The 21,700-nt window shown below is 48.1% G+C and overlaps 1 protein-coding gene across 8 annotated transcripts in view; it reads right to left on the bottom strand.

The window, feature by feature from the left end:
* Positions 1 to 8,225: 8,225 nt before the first annotated feature.
* The window catches only part of LOC119815406 (putative serine/threonine-protein phosphatase 4 regulatory subunit 1-like), an 80,434-nt gene continuing 66,959 nt past the window's right edge, over positions 8,226 to 21,700 (bottom strand). The window contains exons 12-18 of one of the 8 annotated variants that reach the window (XM_038331520.1): positions 19,655 to 19,848; positions 17,098 to 17,193; positions 16,278 to 16,463; positions 15,923 to 16,084; positions 12,551 to 12,671; positions 11,630 to 11,764; positions 9,539 to 9,674 (exon numbers count right to left, since the gene is read on the bottom strand). In XM_038331520.1, coding sequence (XP_038187448.1) covers positions 9,661 to 9,674; positions 11,630 to 11,764; positions 12,551 to 12,671; positions 15,923 to 16,084; positions 16,278 to 16,463; positions 17,098 to 17,193; positions 19,655 to 19,848 — 908 coding nt within the window. In that variant the 3' untranslated portion in view covers positions 9,539 to 9,660. Of the gene's footprint in view, positions 8,891 to 9,532; positions 9,675 to 11,629; positions 11,765 to 12,536; positions 12,672 to 14,792; positions 15,174 to 15,922; positions 16,085 to 16,277; positions 16,464 to 17,097; positions 17,194 to 19,654; positions 19,849 to 21,700 lie in introns of those variants that run through there. The other 7 variants (XM_038331519.2, XM_038331521.1, XM_038331523.1 and 4 more) reach the window with 7 other exon arrangements.

Genomic DNA, 21,700 nt, shown 5'->3' with positions numbered 1-21,700 from the left:
GGGAACAATTTTTCCTTTTAACAAAATTAGGATTTAAAGAGAAATCACTGTATCAGTTGAGATAGTGTCTGACCTTGAATCACGCAAAGATACATTTAAAATCTTGAGCAGGGGGGGGAGTCTCTCACTTGATGGTTGCACAGGAGCCTGTTTGCTGCTTCTAATGCTCTTTAGAAAATTAATTTGGCTCAGCTCAGATCGAAGCTGGACCCAAAAAGAAAAAAAAAAACCATACACAATAGCAATGATTTATAAAATTTTGTAATTACAGCTTGTCCTGTTGGGGAAAAATACATGAGTCAGTGAAATCGTTTTATGAGGCAAACTCTACAAATAGAACTACTTAAATTTGAGCTATACATCACAGGCCCGACAGTGTACTTAGCAAGTTATATACCTTCAACTCAATACCGACTCCAGGGAATGTTGCCATTAGCTGGCTAAACCGATGACTGAGCCGCATGAAAGGGCTTGCCAATGACAGACAGCCCTCGTCAGGGTTTTTCCACGTCGGGGCTTAACTGACACTCTCAACTAGGTAACTAACCCACTCTACCCCCACTTAACTGACACTCTCAACTAGGTAACTAACCCTCTCTACCCCCACTTAACTGACACTCTCAGCTAGGTAACTAACCCTCTCTACCCCCACTTAACTGACACTCTCAGCTAGGTAACTAACCCTCTCTACCCCCACGCACCACACCCTCCATGGCTTCCGTCATGGCACATCAGCCGCACCCACAGCTAGCTCTTGCAGTGAAGGATGTCCCCCAGACATTGCCCCTGGTGGGGACACATTGTCCCCATACAAGCCTATGATAACATCAGAAGCAAATATCAATGCTCACTGTATTTGGACCTGAGTGTCAAGAGTTCTCGCCTGACCCAGCTTGGCATCTTGAATAAAATGAATACGTGAAGAACAGAGGACCTAGGTAGGCCCCTAGGCCCACATACATAAACCAGTCAGGCTTAGTGGCACACGCCTGTCATCCCAGAATTTGGGAGCTGGAGACAGGAGGACCAGGAGTTCAAGACTACCCTGAGATATATGAGAGCCTGCCTAAAAAATAAATAGATAAATAGATAAAAGATAGTTGAAGGGGCCTTATGTAGGGAGTGTTTTTTGAAATGTGTTGGTATTTAGTTTCTCTTTTAAAACACATACACACGTTTCTTTCTTGGTCACCTACCATCTTAGGGGCCACAGAAGACTTAGGTTGTCCATAAGCAATAATGATCTACCCAAGCTATACAGGGACACTCTCAATTGAGCAGAATCCGTGAATGTTGTGGTTTCTTGATAATTACCTTGGGTCTCTATGCCCCTCCAGCCTCCATGGCTCTCCCTCCCGGGGAGCAAAGTGAAGCTAGGCCCGGCTAGAATGTGAGTGACACAGCATACTCCCACCAGGCTTGTGGGTACCACTTGATGACCAGACTCTCAGGAGGAGGAAGACAGAAAACTCTGGTCAGCAAATCTGTAAATTAGAGTCTTATTTGTGACTTGAACATGGGAGCCAGCCTGTCAGTAGCCTAAGACAACTTGACTTTCTAACCTCTTTGTACATGTCCAGGAAGAGATGGGTTTCTTCACTCACAGTGGTTCCTATACAATCGCTAGCATGTTTCCTCTGTAGACAGGCAGCCACTGAGACAAATGCTACTAATTATCAACAGATATGTAAATGATTGGCAGGGGCACCGCTGGCCCATGAATTCGCTTGACTTGTTTCGACATGGTCATCGAAACACTCTCCCGCCATGATCTCACTTGCCCTTCCTTCCCTCTGCCACCTTGGAGGTGGGCAGATGTGCCAGCCAGTTATTTATAGGCAGGGGCCCACATGTCTCTTAGCGACAGATCGGCACCATCTCCCCTGTGCCAGCCGCAGTCAGCACAGCGCAGCCCAGGGGTCAGGCCTTCAACAGTTGCTAAGTGACTGCTGAGTCTCAACATTGTGACATCAGTGTGAAGTCACCCCACCTCTCATTCCCTCTTCGGCTTGCTTGAATTTCTTGCTCATTGGTGAAGACCCAAGAACCAGCGGGGGTCCAGAGTTAGGAGGATACATAATTTTCAAATTCCTTGTTGGGGGGACAGTCACTCAGTCCCCTGACTTGCCTCATCTCTTTCATAACTTGTCAGCTATAGAATGAGGCTCAAAACACAGCTTTGTGCTCCATAAAGCTTCAAGAATATCGAAAGCATCTTTACATGACTCTAAGGAAATACATGTGCCATGGAAAACATTTAGCCTATTTTTTAAGAGCAGCAAGGAAAAGTGTTTTGGCCTTGCCTGCACACACACCGGCAAACTGCAGAGTCATTCCTGTCCACCGGGGAACAGCACAGAGAATTCTGGGGCTAATGGGGCTCTGCTTTCCGGATTAGGAAACTGAGCCCAGGAAGGGCAGCTTGAGAACGCTGAGCTGAGCGTGGGGACAGGCTGCTTTCAGAGCTGTCTCCATCGCTCCAGGCCCTGCAGTGCTCTGCAGTGTCTCCGGACTACCGGCTGCTCTGCTCATTCCCCAGGCAGCCCAGAGACTGACTGACACTCTCCTCTCTCTCTCTCCTCTCTCTCTCTCTCTCTCTCTCTCTCTCTCTCTCTCTCTCTCTCTCTCTCTCTCTCTCTCCTCTCCTCTCCTCTCTCTCTCTCTTCATTTTCTTGAAGGGTTTTGATTGATTTCCATCGGGTGGGGAGATGATGGAGCCCAAGGGGCTTTGATCCTGTTCTCATATCCTAAACACTGTAGGGAATGGGGCCAGGGACAGCCACGTCTCAGGTTGAGGGAAGGATTTAGATGGAAGGACAGGCTGCTGAGCCTCTCACCTCCACTGGGTGCCTCCCCATGGAATTTGTCTAGACCAGGGTTTATGGGGGTCCTGATTCAAGAGAGCTGCAGGTATTAGATTCTAATTCCGCTGGGCTCCCTTTGAGCCCCCCCCCCCCCATGTGGGAAAGGACATAGCTTGGACCTTGGGGTTGAGATAGACTAGTAGTGTCAGAGTTAGGGGTCTAATCACAGGCAAGGTTTGCTTTGAGTTCTGGGGTCCTGATGAGGGCAGGATTTACTCTGGACTTGGGGTTCTCATGACAGCAGGGTTTGCTGGCTGGCTGGTTAGGGGTACTGGTTTAAGAGCAATCTGTGGCAGAATTTGGGGTCCTTTCATGGACTGGTTTAGGCAGCTGAGAGTGAGGAATCAAACAGCTCTCCCCTGAGAGTTAGGGTCCTGCTACTGACAGAGTTTGCCCTAACTTTGGGGTTCTGATATGAGTAGGTTAGGCTAAGGGATCTGTATTGCGTTTTGGGGTCCTCATGAATCAGGGTTACTTTGAACCTTTGCTTCCTCACCGGCACACAGCTGGCGACAGCTTTGAAATGCTCCTAACACATGATATTGGTGGGAGTGGGAAATCGAAGAGAGGCAGGCTTGGCTTCACTTTGAGGGGTCTGGCTGTAGGCAGGCTTTATTTAATCCTTGGAACCCTTAGGAGACACTTAGCTTGGACTGGGATCCTGCTGTGATCATGTGTAGTTTGAGGAGTGCCTTTCAGAGGTGGACAGAATTGGCTTTGGGTTTGGGGGTCCAGATATGGGCAAGGTCCTTATGTAGACTGGGGTTTGGCTGCACAGATGAATGGTGAGATATGGGGGGAGGAGTATCTCAGATTTGGGTACATAGGCTTGGTGTTGATACTTGTGAAGTGGGTGGAGTCTGCTCTGGGATTTAGGGTGCTGGAGTGGCCGGGGGCAGCTTTAGAGCATTTGAGGTTCAAACACAGCAGTGTGTGGACAGATTTTGGGACCCTGAGTTTGTCTCAGTCTTTGGTGTCCCTTTCTGGACACAGCCATGGAGGATTCCAGGTCCTGAGGGTCATGTGGTTAGCCTGGGGACTTGGGGCTCATATTTGACCAGGTTGGTTTTGCATTTCAGTTTCTTTGTGTGAATGCAGCTGCTGGAGGATCTGGGGTTCTGAAGGAGGGAGAGCTACTCTGGAGAACTGGGGTTCAGTCTTGGGTAGGTATATTCTGGATTTGGGGATACCAGGGTAGGAAGGAAGCATTTGGTTTAATTTTGGCATTCTTATGTAAATAAGTTGTTGGAGTAGTTGGGTTTCTAAGAGAGTGATGGCTAGCCTAGATACCTGAGCTTCAAACTTGGGGTTTGGGTTTGTTCTGAATTTGGGGTCCCTGGATAAGCAAGGTTTGTTTTGCATTTTAGCATCTCTATATGCACACAGTAAGGGTTTGGGGGGCTACAGTAGTAGTTATCCTGGGAGAGCCTTGGGTAAATAGGTATTTCTAGGCTTGGGGTTATAGGATGGGCAGGTTTTATTTTGAATTTTAGCACCGTTGAATGAATATATACTTGGTGTGAGTTGGGGGTTTGTGTCTGTATTAGTGGCTATTGTGTGTGTGGGGGGGGGTTGGGCATTCAACTTTGTTCTGGGTTTGGGGGTTCCAGGATGGGAAGGTTTCTTCTGAGTTTTAGCATCTGTATGTAGACACAGTTGATGGAAGCCTGGGGCATCTAACAGTCATGGTAAGTCAAGATTTGGTCATGTTTGCTCTGCATTTGGGTGGGAGGGTCCCTGATGTGGGTAGGATTTAATGTTTAGTTTCTTTGAATGGCCATTGGGGGTCGAGGACTTGGGTTTCTGAGGCCATGATAATTAGTAATCCTGAGACCTGGACTTTAATCTTGGCTAGCTTTGCTCTGGGTATTGAGGGTCCTGGGACTGGCTGGCTTCTTTTGTGTTTGTGCTGTCCTGTGTGGATTACAGTTGATGGCGTTTTAGGGTTTTGACCTAGTTATTGTTGGCTTGCAGATTTGGGGTTCAATCTTGGGCAGATGTGCTCTGAGATTGGGGTTCTAAGACCAGCAAGGTTCATCTCAGCTTCTGGAATGCTTGCAGATAGCCTGGCTACAGAATTTGGGGTTCACTACTTAGGGTTGGTTTTGGACTCAGGATCTCACAGGGAAAAGGCCTGTCCTTGATTGGGGGGTGGTCTGTTGAGGTCTAGTTTTGCTTCAAGTGGTGGCTTGCTTGGGTTCCTTATAAAACAGAGGATCTGAGCTGCCAGGAGGGTCTTGCTGTGGATTGAGATTTGAGGTTCTGAGTAGCCTGGACTTGCTCAAGGTTGGCAGACTGAAGCCAACAGACAGAATGTTTATGAACCAGGTCCACCTTTACATATGGGGTCTAATGAGAAACCTGTGTGTTTGGAGTTGGGGGCTCTTGAGTGGCCTGCGCTCCAAGGGGCCCTTCTAGATGGGGTTCAAGGTGGTTGGAGTTGACTTGGTCACCTTGGGACCTCTGGTACTTAGATATATTTTGGGGACACAGGGCAGGAGTGGGCCGGGGCCTTTGCGTGGAAAGAGCTCGTGGGGTACGGGAAGGGACTGGGCAGGGGCCACCTTGATCCAGGAACTGCAGCCGCTGTAGGTTGAAGGGGATGCCGACCATCAGGTCCAGCTCCTCTTTGAGCTCCCGCACCGTCATGTCGTTGCGGCAGTTGGCCACGCGGAACAGCTCCCCAGTCTCCTCCAGTTTCACCCGCAGGAAGAAGACGTCAGGGGCCAAATCTGGCGACGCAATGGAGGCGCGCGGGTCCCCTGATTGCCCCTTAATCCGCGCGCGGGCACGGCTGGTGGGGTGAGCGGTGCGCGTGCCCGCCTTGGGGTCGTGCCGAGGGGTGCCCCCCTGCGGCTTCCGCGGCCGCGCGCCCGCCCCCGCCACGTCCGCCGACCTCCGCATGGCCCGCGTCATCCCGCGCGTCATCACCGCCCCCGCTTGGGCCCCCGAGACGGGAGAGGGGGCGCCCACGCTTCCGGTTCCCCGCCACCTCCCGCCGCAGCCTTCGCCAGCCTCGTAGCGCTGTGGGGAATCGACTTCCGTCTGTCCAAGGCAGAATACAAGATCAGGGAGAACCATCCGGAAAGCTAGGCCCACCGTTTCTAAGGTGGGCTCCAGGATTGCCCCCATGTGCTTCCAGAACAAAGTAACCCAAGCAGACCTGGACCACAAAGGAAGTGACCCAGGCCTGCGTGGAAACGGCACCAAGCCTATGCATCCTGACACTACAGCATCCTCGAGGGATGAAAGTATGGAACACATTTCATGGGACAGGCTAGGCTAAAACCTTTTCAAGTAGAGCTCACACCCGGGGTGGGGTAGGGACCTCAAATACCAGACCCAAAGTAAGGTCTTCAGAGGTTGAAGGAATCACCAGGGAAAGGGCAGGGAGCCAGAATACCTTTCGAAAACTCTGTTGTTACCAAAATAAAATACAGCTTGAAAAAAATGCATTTGGTACAGCAGTTACAGAAATTTGGGCTGAGAAGCACAGTGGTCCAGGCCACCCACACACCTGGGGACAGAGGCAGGGTTCAAGATGTCATCCTTGACTATCCAGTGAGCCAGCGACACAAAGGGAGAGGGGCTTAATCCTTTTATACCGAAGAGAGGCTCGTTCTAAACAACGGATAACTCATTTGTACAGCGCCCAGGGTGGACCTTTTTCCTGCAGTACTGGGTACTGATCCCAAGGCTCCCCTCATGCAAGGAAAGCTCTTTACCTATGGTCTTGTTACCTGAAGTAAGTGTTCAAAATGGATCTCGGTGCCCAGATTCTACCTCAGAACACCGATCTTTGTTCTTTTACTTTTGTTATTCAAGCCAGGTTTCTGTATAGCCCTGGCTGTCCTGGAACTAGCTCTGTAGACCGGCTGAGCCTAAACACAGAGATCCGCTTTCTTTTGCTTCGGAAGTGCTGGGATTAAAGGCATGTGCCACCACTCTGCCCTGGCTTTTTGTTCGTTTTTCTTTATAGAAAATTATGCTCTGTAAAGAATCCAAGATTCCAGCTGAATAATTTTCCTTACTTAAAAGTACAACAAAAAGAACAGATTTTAATAGAGCCATCTTCATTCACTTCCTAGGCAATAAAAGCTTGTTTGCTGCAGAAGCCCAGAAGTATAGTCTATTTGCTGTAGGCACATAACCTAGACTGTTCTTGTTTTTTTAAATCTTTTGCCTTTAACTTTGATAAATTAACTCTGCCAAAGCAGCCCAAACGTCTGTGCTTGCTGAGTTCTTTACACATTTCCCATTCTGTCTGGCAGTGTAGATTCTTCTTTGTAAATGACCAGACCGATGGTATGTACACCAGGAAATTCAACATGGAAGTTTACAGGATTTTTGTTGCTGTTTTGTTTTTTAAGCTCCTGGGTCCCATGGGTTGCTCTCCCACCTTTGCCATGTTAAAATCAGAAACAAAGCTGGGGTAGACACAGGTACAGAACCATACCCAAATGTCTATAGTATACAGAATTATTAATGAATGGAAAGCTGTTTAATCTATACAGCATCTTTCTGTTCTCTGTGTACTTAAGCCAACTAAATAACTCAAGAGTAGGTTTTGTGGTCCTCGTATGGTCTGTAGCTTGTATACCTTTCTACAATCAGAACCATAGCTGGAACTCTCTCATTAAACCTATAAGCTCTTCAGAACATAAAAAAAAAAAAAAAAAAAGAGTACCTAACTCCTCAAACCAATGTTGCCTGGAGAAAGTGCTGATCAAAATTATGGCTTCTTTTTTCTTTTGAGTCTAAAGTGTAGTCAATATCCATGCATCTCAGCAGTCAGCCTCCTTCCCCCACCTGAGTCCCTATTTTTGTTTGTTTGTTAGTTTTTGGGTTTTTTTTCGAGACAGGATTTCTCTGTGTAGCTTTGGAGCCCGTCCTGGACTCACTCTAGACCAGGCTGGCCTCGAACTCACCTGCTTTTGCCTCCCGAGTGCTGGGATTAAAGGCATGTTCCACCACTGCCCGACTGAGTCACTATTAAAAACAACCTATGGCTTGCTGCTCTCAAAGACCAATACACATTTTCCCCATCTCTGAAGGGAATATCCTGAGTACAGTGGTTTATAACAACAATACGTGACCCTAGGGGAGCCCACAGCAGAGGACACAGTTCAAAGGTCACCAAAGCAGCTGCATGGAGCTGCATGTGCAACAGTTGCATAGCAGGACACGACTTCACATGACATGTTTGTCTACTGATGGGAGGCTAGTGTTACAGTCATATATTTTCTTCCTGTCAAGTTATTTACATATGTACAGTATTTCAGTTGGAGATAAAATGCAATGCCATAAACTCCATTTTCTCAGAAAGGATTAGGGCAGCAAGCCCAGAGAAAACATACAAGCTTCTATTAAATTACTTTATTGGCAAGGGAAGCTGTATTTATGTTTGGTTTCCTTGGATAGGATTTCCTTGGATAGGCAGGCCTGGAATTCTTTAGACTGACCTTGAACTCTTGATCTCCCTGTCCCAGCCTCTTAGGTGCTGGAGTTACAGATATCTACAAATTATACCACACTCTGGCAGGGGCGGGGGGTGGAGGGATTAAGTAACACAGTCTCTCCTAAAACACAAACGGCTGGTCACAGCTGATCATGTGGAAGCCAGAGAGTCATTGGTGCCTAGATCCACAACCTTTCTAAACTGCAAAGGATCAAGTCTGCATGGGTGGGAAGCATAGGGCTGCCCTGTCACCTGAAACAGGCCTCCTTCAGAAGCTCCGATCCAGTCGGGTCCCCTTCAAGTGACAAGGCACGTGTACACTGAAGCTGTCCCTCTGCACCCGTGACAAGGCATGTGACAAGGCACGTGTACACTGAAGCTGTCCCTGTGTACCCGTGACAAGGTTGTGTGTGGTTTTACTTTTCCAGTATAGTGGTGTCTATAGCAGTCTGCATCTTTGATTCTAGGGAAGCAAAAAATGAAACATCTTGGTCCGGGTCAGACTGCAGAGCCAAGAGAGTCTCTTCAACAACTTCAAGATGATGGTTCTCGGCATTTCTAAAATATGCTAAGGAAAGAAAAGTTGGAGTTTTATGTGCCATGAACTGTGTTCTAGAACATATCCTAATTTTGTTGTCTTTTAAGCCGCATGTCAAGACACTGGATAAATTTTCCATGACTATCCACATACGTAAGTCCTTTTAAGTGAGAAGTGCCTTATTCCAAAACTATTTCAGAGATTTTAATGGTGGGCTGCCAGAAGTGACACCAGCTTTAAAAATTAACCCTTTAAATGCACCTTGTTCTGCGGTGCATGAGAACTGGCACGTGTGATCAGCAGCATGGGGAGAAGGCTAGAAATGGACAAACAGGCCACGCTATGGTGGAGAAGTAAGGCACACAGACACACAGCTTGCACCCACTATCACTCAAGCTTAAATAGCCAAGTGGAGTCACAGTGCAGTAGCCCTGAGACAGACTTCGAGCTTTCTTTACTACTGGAACTGGAGCTGATAAATGTGCCCTGTCTAGAGAGCTGGGTGATAGTTTGTATCTGGTGTGCCCTTGTTAAACAAATGGGATTATGTTCATCTCTTTAGCTGGCTTATGCCTCCAGTGTGTTGCTATGTAGCCTGCTATAACTCCTAGAGGACCTAGCTGCTACCTGCCACAGCTAAGGTTAACTGAGAAGCCAGCAAGGCCCACACACCCTTCTCCAGCAGTGTCTGCCGCAGGGCCTTGGCCAGCAGAACCCTCACATTTGGCACAGGATCCGATGCCAGGCTCAGGAGACTGGGAAGCAAGTGCTCCACAAACTGGTGCACAGGAACAGACTCTTCATTGACCACAGCCTGCAGAAATGAGAGCCACATCCCAGCAGTGACTTTCTCAAGATTTCAAAGCACACATACTTCTATAATTCTAACGACATCATTTTGGAACCTGTAGGTTTGAGAGCAGCGCACATGTGAACTTTTACATTTCAAGAACTGAATTTAGTTATAACCAGTGGCTAATTTTCCTAAAACACTTCTAAAGAATGACTGACAAGAGTGCAGGATCTAGAGGGGAAACATGGGCTTTGGAGCCAGGCAGCTGTAGGTTGAAAACTTAGCCTGGTTGCCTTGTGGCCTCAGGTAAGTTGTTTAACTTTTCTGCAGCTGGCTTTTCTCAACTGCACAGTGGCTGACCCTTTGTACCAATCACCCAGTGCAGTAATGCCACATTGTACTTACCTGGCCAGTAAGAACTTGTTCAGAACCCTGCCTTAGAGACAGGGACTAGCTGGCACACAAACCCAGATGCTAGCCCAGGCTTGGGTCTCTATAAGAGTTGGCCATGTCTGCTTGAGCACAGCAGCAGAGTGTGTGCAGTACGCCCCTCCTTTCTTTTCACAACTGACCCTGGATAGCAACACTAACCTTGTTTTATGGTAAGAGTGCCACCAATGTGGTGGTGGTGGCACTGAAAGTCTTAGGACCAACAAGTGAGTGGGGACTTTAGCCAGGTGTGTGGCTTCTGGGTCCTGTGGGTGTTTATGGCAAGGCTAGCATCATTGTAACAATGTATAAGGCCATCAAGGGGCTCTAGGTGCCAAGCTTGCTGTAGGCAGCTGGATTGCATCAGGCCAGCCAACCTGGAACAGCACAGGAGGGATACACTTTACTGTGCAGAGAGACTTGGCTGCCCAGGCCACTGGCAGGGAGCTCAGAGAGAGGTTCTAGCTCAGCTAGGTCTCGATCCAGATCTGTCTTGTCACCATGGTACCTTCTTCCCAGAGCTGTGTTCAGATCAAAATTAACAAGTCTCTGAGGTACGCTATCTCCTGAACATCCTTCCCTTGTTTTGTGTTTTTCTTGATTTTCTAAATCTTTAACAATAAGAATCTTTTTTCTTAAAGAAGATCTTGTTAGTTTTTCTTGAACAAAATGGATTGGAATCACTTCTTGGTTCTCACATTGTTTTCTACATCCTAGATAAATAATTAAAAACATAAAAGAAAAAATATTTCATTTCTGCTTTTGCTACAAAATGATGTGAATACTGATTTTTTTCTTCACAGATGGCTGTGCTGTGGAAAAATACTGGCTATGTTCCTCTAGATCGACAGGGGGCGCTGGTGAGTCTTCTCACTGCAGCTGTTTTTGAGGCAGGGACTACGGTGGAGACAGACAGGCCCCATCAAAGTCAACTGTGAGCACAGCTAGGCAAGCAGCTCCTGGAGATGGCGCACCAACCCCTTTGCATTTGTGGTGCCAGAAGACAGCATGATGAGACATCAGAATCATTATCCTTATCATTACCCTAAACATCATATCATTATCAAAATCCTCAAACCAAAAACCACAGCTTTCCACTTCAGTGGGATCCTGCCTAGGTCACTTGACTTCTCTAAAATAATTATCCTTGGAGGCTAACAAATGTGCTATCATGTTCTACCGTGTTCACTGGTCCCATACCAGGAGGTCTTACTGGACATTCAGTCATGAGGAGGGGGTTGTTGAGGAGACAAGGGGACATAAATTGTAAGCCTGGGACATGAAAAGGGGTTTCTGCACCCTCTCCCTGAATGAAGTGTGACAGGAGTGGGCTGCCTCTGGAGGGAGAGCTGGCTGGCTCTTCGCTGGTTTCATCTCCACGATACCCAGTACACAGCAGGCATCAACCATGGGTGGGATGTGAACGAGTAGCCAGGGAGACTGGACAAGACATTATACCTCCTAGCTGCTCAGTCTCCTCTAAGGTAAGGAGCCTCCGTAAAGAACCCCAGCCTCTGCCAGGGACAGGAACCTGTGGCTGTGCTGACCTGACAGATGCAGGCAAAAGCCTGCCTTCCAACCCACTTGGGGCAGTGCCGGAACCTGCAGATGAGCTCCTGGATGAAACTGAGCCCCAGAGCACACGCACTGTGGGAGTAGAACTTCCGCAGCATGGCCACCACCTGCAAGCAAAGTGAGAGAGCCAGCCCTGACTCAGCAGTGCTCACCACGGCAGGGGGTTGGGGGTGGAGAGTGGAGAGGGGTAGGGGTGGCCATTCTTAGGTTCTTGTCCATCTTTCCAATCGATTTACCAGCAAGAGAAAGTAGCTCAGTTCTCACTGGAACACACACATGTTTAAATAAGTCATAATACATACATGCACACATAACTCTGCAAGGGCAATATAAACAGATAAGGGGATTAACAGACAAATACATCAAGGAGAAGTATCCAGTTCTTAAAACACATCATCTTGTGAAATGTTGTAAACTATTACCTTTGAGGATATGGTACTTTATAAAATTTTAATACCATCAAGGAATTTGAAAATCATTATTTTCAAGAAAGACTGTCTTTCTCTCAGGGGGCTGGAGGCTATACATGCAGAACAGGGTCATCTTTTCTAACCTAGGGCCCCCCCTTATGAATTATTCTACAAAGCTGTATAGAATTCAACAATAACAACAAACACACATATACACACAAACAACAATAAAACCCTAAGCTATTATTTAAAGAATTTCAAATACAAAATGATTTCTGCACATTTACCATCATGGAAGCATAAAATTAACAGAAGGGTAGCCTGAAAATTGATAAAAACAATAAAGATTCTAACTTCAAAAATTAAAAGCTGGACTTATAAGAGAAAACAACAAACATCCCAGAAAAAAAATAGTGTTAAAATGGGAAACAGAAAAGAGTGTGCTGTTTATAAGAATGTGCTACGGGAAGGCCGGCTCCTTACTAGCTTGAAGGAAATCCAGCGCACTTGAGAAACTTTGTCTGCACATAACTTTAGGGCGACGTGCCTCAGGTAACCATAAACGTCGCTGGCGCTGTAGAGTTCCAAGATGAGGATCAGCTGCCTACAATCACAAGCAGGGGGACCCCTACCATTAGTTACTAGTCGATTCCATTCCTTTCCTTCGGCGGCTGCGCGGGCGCAGCAGCAACAGCCAAAGCAGCGGGCGTGCTGAAGCCGCTGGCACCGAGTGCTTTGTAAAACGGGTTTGGGAGTTCAGGACGTGGGTACTGAGGTTCCAGCATTGGGTTACAGTTGAAAGGCACACAAAGCTCTGCCCTACAACACACACAATGTTAAAGCAGCCGCGGGCCTGCACTTCCCAGGCCATACCATGATTGGGTCAGCGGGAGCGAGAGCCAAGCGGCCGATGGCGCCCTCGCTCTTTTTCCTGTTCTTTCGCCTCCATTTCTTCTTTTTTTTGCTCACTCTTTCCTTTGCTTTCAACATCGCTCTTTCCCCCTCGTTCTTCTTTCTCATCCACTTTCCCCTAGCTCGTTTATGCCCACTCTTTTCAAACCGTTTGCTTTTTACCGCTCGCTTCCTCGCGCTCTCCCTCGGCCCCAGTCTTCGGCTGCCCTTCCACTCTCGCTCTTTCTGGCTAGGTCTTCCCTTCACTCTCCAGACCCCCTCGCCTTTTCGGTAGCTCTTTTCCCCTTGCTCTTTCTCTCTAGCTGCCCCCCCCACCCCGTTCTCGTTAGTTTTTTATCCCCTTTGCTCCTTCTCACTAGGTTTTTTTCTCCTCGTTCTTTCCCGGTAGCTTTTTTCCCCCTTATTCTTTCTCGCTGGCTTTTATCCCCCTTGCTCTTTGCTCGCTAGGTTTTTTTCCCTGTGCTCCTTCTCACTAGGTACTATTATTCCCTTGTGCTTTCTCGCTGGGTATTTTTCCCTCGTTCTTTCTCGCTAGGTCTTTCCCCCTTGCCCTTTCTCACTAGGTATTTTTCCCTCGCTCTTTCTCACTAGGTATTTTTCCCTCGCTCTTTCTCACTAGGTATTTTTCCCTCGCTCTTTCTCACTAGGTATTTTTCCCTCGCTCTTTCTCACTAGGTATTTTTCCCTCGTTCTTTCTCACTTGGTATTTTTCCCTCGCTCTTTCTTGCTAGGTATTTTCCCCCTCGCTCTTTTCTTGCTAGGTCTTTTCCCCTCGCTCTTTTCTAGCTAGGTCTTCTTCCTTTGCTTTTCCTCGCTAGGCTTTTTCACTCGCTCTTTCTCGCCAGGTCTTTCTCCCTCGCTCTTTTTCCGCTCCTTTTTTCCGATAGGACATTTTTCCTTGCTCTTTCTGTCTCGCTCGCCGCGGCTCGGCTCGGGCGGAGAGTGGTGTGATTTGCAAGCAGGCAGAGGAAATGAAAAAGGGCGGGGAGGAAGCGGGCCGCAGCGGGCTGTTTCATAACGCTCCCGTTTGAAGGGGAGGCAGTGGGGAGGGGGATGAGGCCAGTATTGCTCCCCGCACAGTCCTTATCGAGGCCCGGGGCTGCGATAAGCACAGTGATGGGAGATAGGGCCAGGCCGCCGAGGCCCAAGCTGGCTCCAGCCGCCAGGGGGAGCACGGCCGCTGCGCCGGGCCCAGGCTTGTTTTTCTCAATTCTTTTGAGTGTGCTGAGAACATGACATAATGACTAAACCTCAATCTCTCAAATTAAGCATAATGATTAAAGCTCACAGCAAAAAGAAATCTTCCAGTTTGCCCCTGGCACCGGCCAAATCATATCCTGAATAGCTGAAAATGCCAGATGGATTTCTTCAGAAAGATAATTATTTGAGAGATGACTAGTTGTGAATAATGAAAATGAAAACTAAAGATACTAAATGGCCCTCAACAAAAGCCCAAACAAGCACCCCACAAACAATCTCCCCATCACTAAAATACATTCTCCACTTAGAGAAGTGGGCACTGAACTACATTCTCCTTCATTATGGGTAAAGCCTAGAACATTCTTTGTGTTGACAGCAGACAGGAACTGAAGAGTGCTCCACATAGGCACAGCACAGCAGCAAGCCTCATGGGCGGGTACTTCTATTTAATAGCTGTCTCATCCAGAGGAGACCTTTTCAGACCTCAATGCTGCCCAATATTCTTTGGCTATTCAAGTGCAGGAGGCACCATGTGTCCTACGGAGAAGGCAGTACACAGAATGCTCAAGAAGGCTTTGCAAAACCACTCCGATTCAGAGGAAAACATTGAAGAGTGGGTGATTCATCTTTTATTTGCTTCAAATAAATTGCCTTATAGAACTGCAGAACACTCCAATTCCAGAGTGACTCTAGCCCTGTCTTCATGTGAAAACGGATGTCTCCCCAGAGACACAGGACATATATAACTCAGAGCTTCAGAATCCTGTTTATACCTTAACAAAAACCAACTCTCTTTATCCAAAGGAGCACTGTGCTGCTGCTTCAGATGTCAGCTACAACGAGGGAAGGAGGCAACTTCCCAGCTTGTCTCCAGGCCCCCCATTTTCACTCACTCTGCTAGCTCTCATCGGAACCTCCAGTTCCTGCTGTTGTCTGTCACTACACACTCCTGCAGCTGGCGGAGGTGCTCTCTCCTCTTGTCCTCGTGGAGCAGCTGTTGAGAATACAGCTCCATGAGTGACATGCTGGCCTCAAGGCGACTCCAGCACTCCCTTTGTTTCTCTGCAGGCTATAAGTTTGTCACCAGCCAAAAGCCTGTGTGTCTCCTTCATACCTAGCCACCTAGGACTCGGTGTGGCTGACACCCCAGTGAAGCACCCCCTGGACAACTGCTGCCTTTCCTCTGGGGGGGTGGTGTCCATGTCCCTGAAACCTGTGGGCTTCCCCACCCGAGGAGGTGTGTCTTTGTGTTCAGTGGATGATGCCTCTGCTGCCCCAGGGCTGAAACTCCTCATCAGCAATGAAAGGCAGGGTCTGAATGGGGTCAGTGACCACCAAAGTCCCTAGAGTGACAAATGAGTTTCCCTAAGCAACTTCTAAGCTCTTGTTTTTATACCCATCACTTCCTTAGGGGAAGGAAAGGCAGGAGCAGAAGCAATGCAGTGACTTGCAGGGAAGGTCTCCCTGTGTGCAGAGCTATGGTTTCATTTGGGCCCAACCTCTTTCCACAGGTGACCTCTGGGTAAGCCAGGTCACCCCTGGGGACCTTGGACTTTGCCATCCAGAACCCTTCATAAGAAGCACAGCCCTACTGGGTCCAAGCAGCAGCAGAAGTATGAATGTTCATTTTAGATTCTGGGTGCATTTCAACTGCAGAGTGTGGCTGTCTTTCACTGCCACCAAGCTGCTAGCCCATGCTCAGCGGCAGACCGGGGAAGGCCTGCGTGATTTCAGCTTTCCCACCTTTAGGAAGTCATACAGGTGTTTAAGGACTCCCACACGCACTTCATCCAGATCCTTTAAAAACCCACTGAAGATGGGCACCAGGTCGGCTGCTGTCAACTGATCCCCGAGAATCACTGCCAGCTCATGAATGGAAAAGGCGAGGGTCCGCCGGACCTTCCACTAGGGGTGATAGCAAACACAGAATCAGCACAAGCAAGTGTAATTCAATGTTCCTAGCATTTCCCCAGAGGATAGTAAACAAGCCGGCTCACAGTCACAGCAAAGTCAGGGCAACAAGCTGTGCTGCAGCCCCAGGGCCTCCTGCTCTGATGCTGCCCTCTTTCTGTCTGTGCCTCTCGACCAGACCCTTTACCTGACCATCAGAAGCCAGAGTTTCATATGTGTCCTTCAGGCAGTGCCAGTTCTGCCGGCCAAGGGTCAGGGCCACCCCAGGGAGGCTGTAGGCACAGTGCTTGGCGATGTCAGTGTCCACGGTCTGGGCTCTAGCTGGGTCAGTCATGGACACGAACTGGTCAAGCAGAGGCTGAGGGATTATATCCTGAGAAACAGGAGAAAGGAAATCATCACGATGGCAAGGAAGGCCAGCGACAGCAGTATAGGCTCTCACAGCCTGGGCTGAGAACAGAGTAACAAGAGAAAAAGCAGTACCTAGAGTCAGCTGCCGCAAAGGGGGCACCTAGGCCACAGAGAAGAGCCTGGAGAGCAGAGTGCATGGCACAGCTGCCCATTGTGGAGACCATGCTCTCCAATAGCCCGGAAGAGAGGCCTCCCTGGTACAAACAGCACCTGTTTATGCCTGCCTCTGGAAGAGCAATGTGTGCCGATAAGGGGCATAATATTTGTATGGCACAAGGGGCCAATTCATAAGAGAAATGCACCCAACAAAAGAAGCTTACAAAATTTTTGTACCAAAAAAAATTCAGTGTCTAAAACATTAGTCTGAGGTCGTTTCCCCCTTGTTTAGCTTTATTAATAGACTTTGAACCCTACTTCATAATTCTATTAGAGAAAATATTACCAATGTAATTAACTAGATAAACAGTACTGAGATAAGGAAAACACTGGGCTTCAGTGGCTGCTCCAAAGCTTAACTTAAGGAAGATGAAATACTTTGTTTTTTTTTTTTTGTTTTTTTTTTTGTTCTTTCCTTTTGTTTCAAGGAACAAACAAACCTGTACTTTAGATCTATTCTCCTCAAGTGCCATAGGTTCCTGCCTCTGCTCCGTCTCCAGGTGCTCACTGCTTCTATTCTGAGGCTCAGTTTGATCCTGTAGAGTTGATGGGACATGTCACCAACTGACACCAAAGGAGGACAGCATCTTCATACACCCCCATCCAAGGAACCATCCTTCATGTCAGAAACAACAGTGTATTTCCTGAGGGGTATGGCATTTCTCCTGACAGCAGAACATGCACTTCTGTACAGCAGCAGGCTCTGCACACGCTCCAGTCTCTACCTGTGCTCTGGAGAAGGACCTCATCAATGCTTCATGCTGATTGATAAAGCCGGTGAGGAACAACAGTGTGGGATGGCATCTGCCACTCTTTTAAGGCCTGGGTCTCCTTTGTGTGGTCAACCAGCAGCCTTCAAGACAGCTCCAGAAAGAGGGGTAAGGATGGATTTTCAGAAAGGACAGAGCAGGACCTGCAGTCTTGGCTTGGAGTCAGGCTGCAGTGCAGGTGGCAGGCATGGCAGTGAGGGAGGTTCGGGCAGCAGGGGATTATTTACTCAGTAAACTGTTCTGTGCTCTCACATGTGCAAACACTCCTAATGTTTGCTGATGAACCTTTGCATTAGGTTAACAATTAAAATGAGCAACAACATTCAATGGTGACATATCAGTCTTTGATCATTGATTAACATTAACTGAGATGGACCTGACCTTCTCCTTCAACCATAACATGGATGTTCAACTTGCACTTGAAATGTCATACTGTCTATTGTGCTAATGGATTCTGACAAATCAGCTCAATATATGATCCGGGAGTCAATTAATACCCCAATAAATGCAATGTTTGCTCTGAGCATGCCACCAGGACCTTAGTGCCCCATGTTTACAGAGAAACATGCTGTCTCTCTGAAGAGGAAACATGATGGCAGTAACATTTTGGTAGGGCACTCAAGGTCTCTTTTGGGCACGGTGCTTCCTATTCTCCACATGAATCAACAACACGAACTAACACGACATGGCTGGTATCAAATTCAGCACTTTAGGAAGGAATCCCGTCCAAGTCTTGAGTGAGCTCACTGTGGAGCACTGCCTTCAGGAGTGATCCATCCTGACCCAACACCACAAGCCCTTTGAGCTCACTTCTCCAAACAGCCCTGGGGCAGGGCGGCACACTGAGTGGAGCGAGGCACCACACCTTCCTGAGGACCTGAGAGCCCTAGCTCTTCAGGAGAGGCACGTTTCCAACCCCCGCCCTGCAGCTGTGGCCAAGGAGAGCCAGGAAGAGAGCAAAGGCAGGAGGACTTCTGGGGTAGGGTTTCCTTCTTCTGTTGAGCACCCTATGCTGACATGGACAGACAGCACAGAGGTATGATCCACTCTGCCTCTCTTGAACATTGTGGGACAGGGGTGCTCTGCTGTCCACGTGGTCTCAGTCTTTGCAGCTGAGGCCCCTGGCTGACCTCATCTGCGCTCCAGGGTCCAGCTGAGATCTACCAGCTTAGCTTTTCACGCATACCTCAGAAGACCTGGCTGAAGCGCTCTGCTGCCTTTTTCCAGTTCTGCCTCTGATAAAGAGGGCCCAATACTAACACACTCCACCAGGGACAATGGACTAGACCTTTCTCCCCTATATTTAGGGTTTCTACAAGCAGGTAACAAAGGTAACAGGCCAGTTTTCTTGGCATTTTCTAGAAGCAACACAGGCATCCCATCATTTCTTACTAACCTAAAGGCACCTTTAACAACTTAGACACTTGAGATTAAGATTGTGCCAGTTGCTCATTTGAACAGGCTTCGGGTGGGGATGATAAATTAATAACTACAGCCAGAATTTCAGCAGAGTGGGCACTTGGCTCCTGAAGACCATGGATTTGCAGAGTCTGATCACGCTGATTCACCGTGGTGAAAAGGCATCAACTTACCTGAGACCTGGGCAACGAGAGACCCCAGTTTAAATTGGTCCAAGTGAAAGCTGGGGGAATCAGGAAGGTACATGGATGCCCAATATCAAGAGAGTCAGGAAGTTTCTAGAGAGTCAGGCAAGGAGGAAGTTCAGGCCCTTCTGGTTTCACTTGGGGCCCTGGTCTCACAAGGAGAGGAGAAAGCAGGTGATGCTGGCTCTTTCAAGTCTCCCCTCTGAGAAGGACCATCACCAAGCAGCTGGGTATTAAAGGATGTCTGTGAACCAAGGGGCCAGCAACACTCATCACTCTCTGCGGCCTTCGTCAAGTTAGAATTCACCCTCTTCTGTTATTAAAGATGTAAGTGACTGCCAGAAATGACCCAGGACATTTACACCGTTAATCCCCCAAGAGCACTGCCTGTCATCCCCCCCCGGGGGGGGGGGTTGTTTCTGGTGCCCACCCTGTTTCCAAGGAAGGGATTCAGGGTGATCAATCACCTGATTGATTGGTTGTCTAGTTATCCAAAACATGACCTTAAGAATGAAATGAAATTTGCCATTTATCTTCTCTGCGGGGATGTATTAATAAAAGCAAGCATGGCTTTGTGATTTCTGTCACATCCTCGGTGGCTGAGGGACAGGGCAAGTACTTACTGTGCTCTGTAATATCCTGGCCACGGAGAGCTCATTCTGAGATGATGAAGCCGACAGGAGGATATGATTGTCGGAGACAGGGCTGGGATCTGAAACAGGCTCTTCGTTTAGACCTTCTGTCTGCCTGCTCTCGGGTTCACGAGTGGAGTCGAGCTGCGTTGCTCTCAGTGCGGCAGATAATACCTGAACTTGAGCTACAAGAAGAGAAGTATCAAGAATTTTAATAACTATATGGGGCTGGGTATGTGGTTCAGTTGGTAGAGTGTTTACCTAGCATTCAGAAAACCCTGTTTTGGATGCCCTGCACCCCATAAGATGGGTGTGACAGTGTTTACTTCTACATAATCCCAGCACATGAGAGATGGCAGCAAAAAGATCAGCAGTTCAAAGTCACTATTACAAAGCAAGTACCAGACTAACTTGGGTTTTGTGAGAGCCTGTCTCAAAAAAAAATTTATAAAAAAATTTTAATAATTGAATGTGGATCCTGGACTGATTTGAGGGGTATGCACCAAGCCTTGGCCTGGGAATGGGATTTTCCCTAGAGGCACATATGTGCACCTCCTCCAGAACTAGAGACTGTCTAGTACCAGACTCTGGAGTCTAAACAAGAGCTCCCAGCCTGATGTGATGCTGGCTACATCAGCCACACCGAGCAGCACATCTGGATTCAAACCACATTTGTCAGGAAGAATCGGTTCAACTCTATTGTCTCTCACAAAAGAACAAAATGAGGTTACACAGGGAGAAGCTGGGAGGCCATCCTCCTTGACAAGGGGTTGTCCCATTACCCATTTATAAAGCAGGACGGCTGCCTCCCTCCCACTCACGCATATGCATGCGCATACATCTAAGTCTATTCTCACACTAATGTGGCTGATCTATGTGAACCTACACAGAGTTTTCTACACAAATTAAAGCTGTATATTCCCATCTCCAGAGCACTGGACACATGCACTACCTCCACCCCTAAACGCTCCAATGTTCAGAGCTTGGAGTTGGCTCCTGCACTGTGCTGGGATAAGCCTTATCCCCCACGTGCAGCACACTAGGCCCTCTGCAACAGCCAGAATATGAAATGTGTCATTTGTTTCTGAATCTCTGGGGGTATTGACCCCTTTGGGATCTGAGGAAAGCTAAGAGTCCTTTCTTACTGAGAAATCAGCTAGTAAATATGTGCAGAACACTACAAACAATGGTTTTTCAGGAGCAGGAAAAATACTTGTGGCCTATCCCTTGACCTCCAGGGTGGGGATCCCTTCATTTTCTCTGCCCCCAGGAATGACCAGCTTCCTGCCCTATGCTGCTTCTGGACACCTCTGTCAGTCCTCACTACACCCTAGGCAAAGCTGCCTATACAACCCCCTCTGGCAGATGAGTCACTGTTGGCCAGCCCCAGCAGCTTGCTATGGGAGGAAGGGGAGTGTCAAAGCAGCTACAGGAATGTGCTGGTCCATGCCCAAGCCTTTGCCTGTAGCAGTCAGGCAGGGAATACTTGTTTGTCCCTTGAGCAACCACTGAGCTCCTTTACTTAGTCTCAGGGACAAAGACTAATCATGAGGCAACCTAAACCTTCACATTTCCTTTCCCCAAAGCATCACAGATCTTTACCCAGTAACGGCAGCAAGTCTTGCCCTCCCAGTTTCTCTGACTCAGGACAAACACAAGTCTAACACTGTTGATTGGCTGAGGACTAACTGGGGTAAGCACAACGAGCATGGATTAGGAGACTGGCTCCGAGACCCCACATTTGGTGGGAGCATTAGTCATGACATAAAAAATACCGCAAAAAAGTTGTATTTTCCCTGGTTGCATAAGACAGAAACCTTAGGACTTAGTGAAGGCCTGAGGCAATGGGTTCAAAAAGGAGGGCCTCCCTGGGAGTGTGGGAAATGGCATCACTGTCCCTGGAGCTAATAAACCTTCTGTAACCATAGGTTTGCTCAAGCACTGTCCCCTGTTCTGTCAGGGTTTCCTCCAGGCTGTGCACACGCTGTCTGGAAACCCTCTTCACACAGTTCCTGCTCGGAGATATCAGACTGGACT

This window comes from Arvicola amphibius, chromosome 5 (genome assembly GCF_903992535.2).
Source record: "Arvicola amphibius chromosome 5, mArvAmp1.2, whole genome shotgun sequence".
Classification (NCBI taxonomy): Eukaryota; Metazoa; Chordata; class Mammalia; order Rodentia; family Cricetidae; genus Arvicola; species Arvicola amphibius.
The sequence above is the reverse complement of the archived record's forward strand: the minus strand, read 5'-3'. Positions and strand labels throughout refer to the sequence as shown.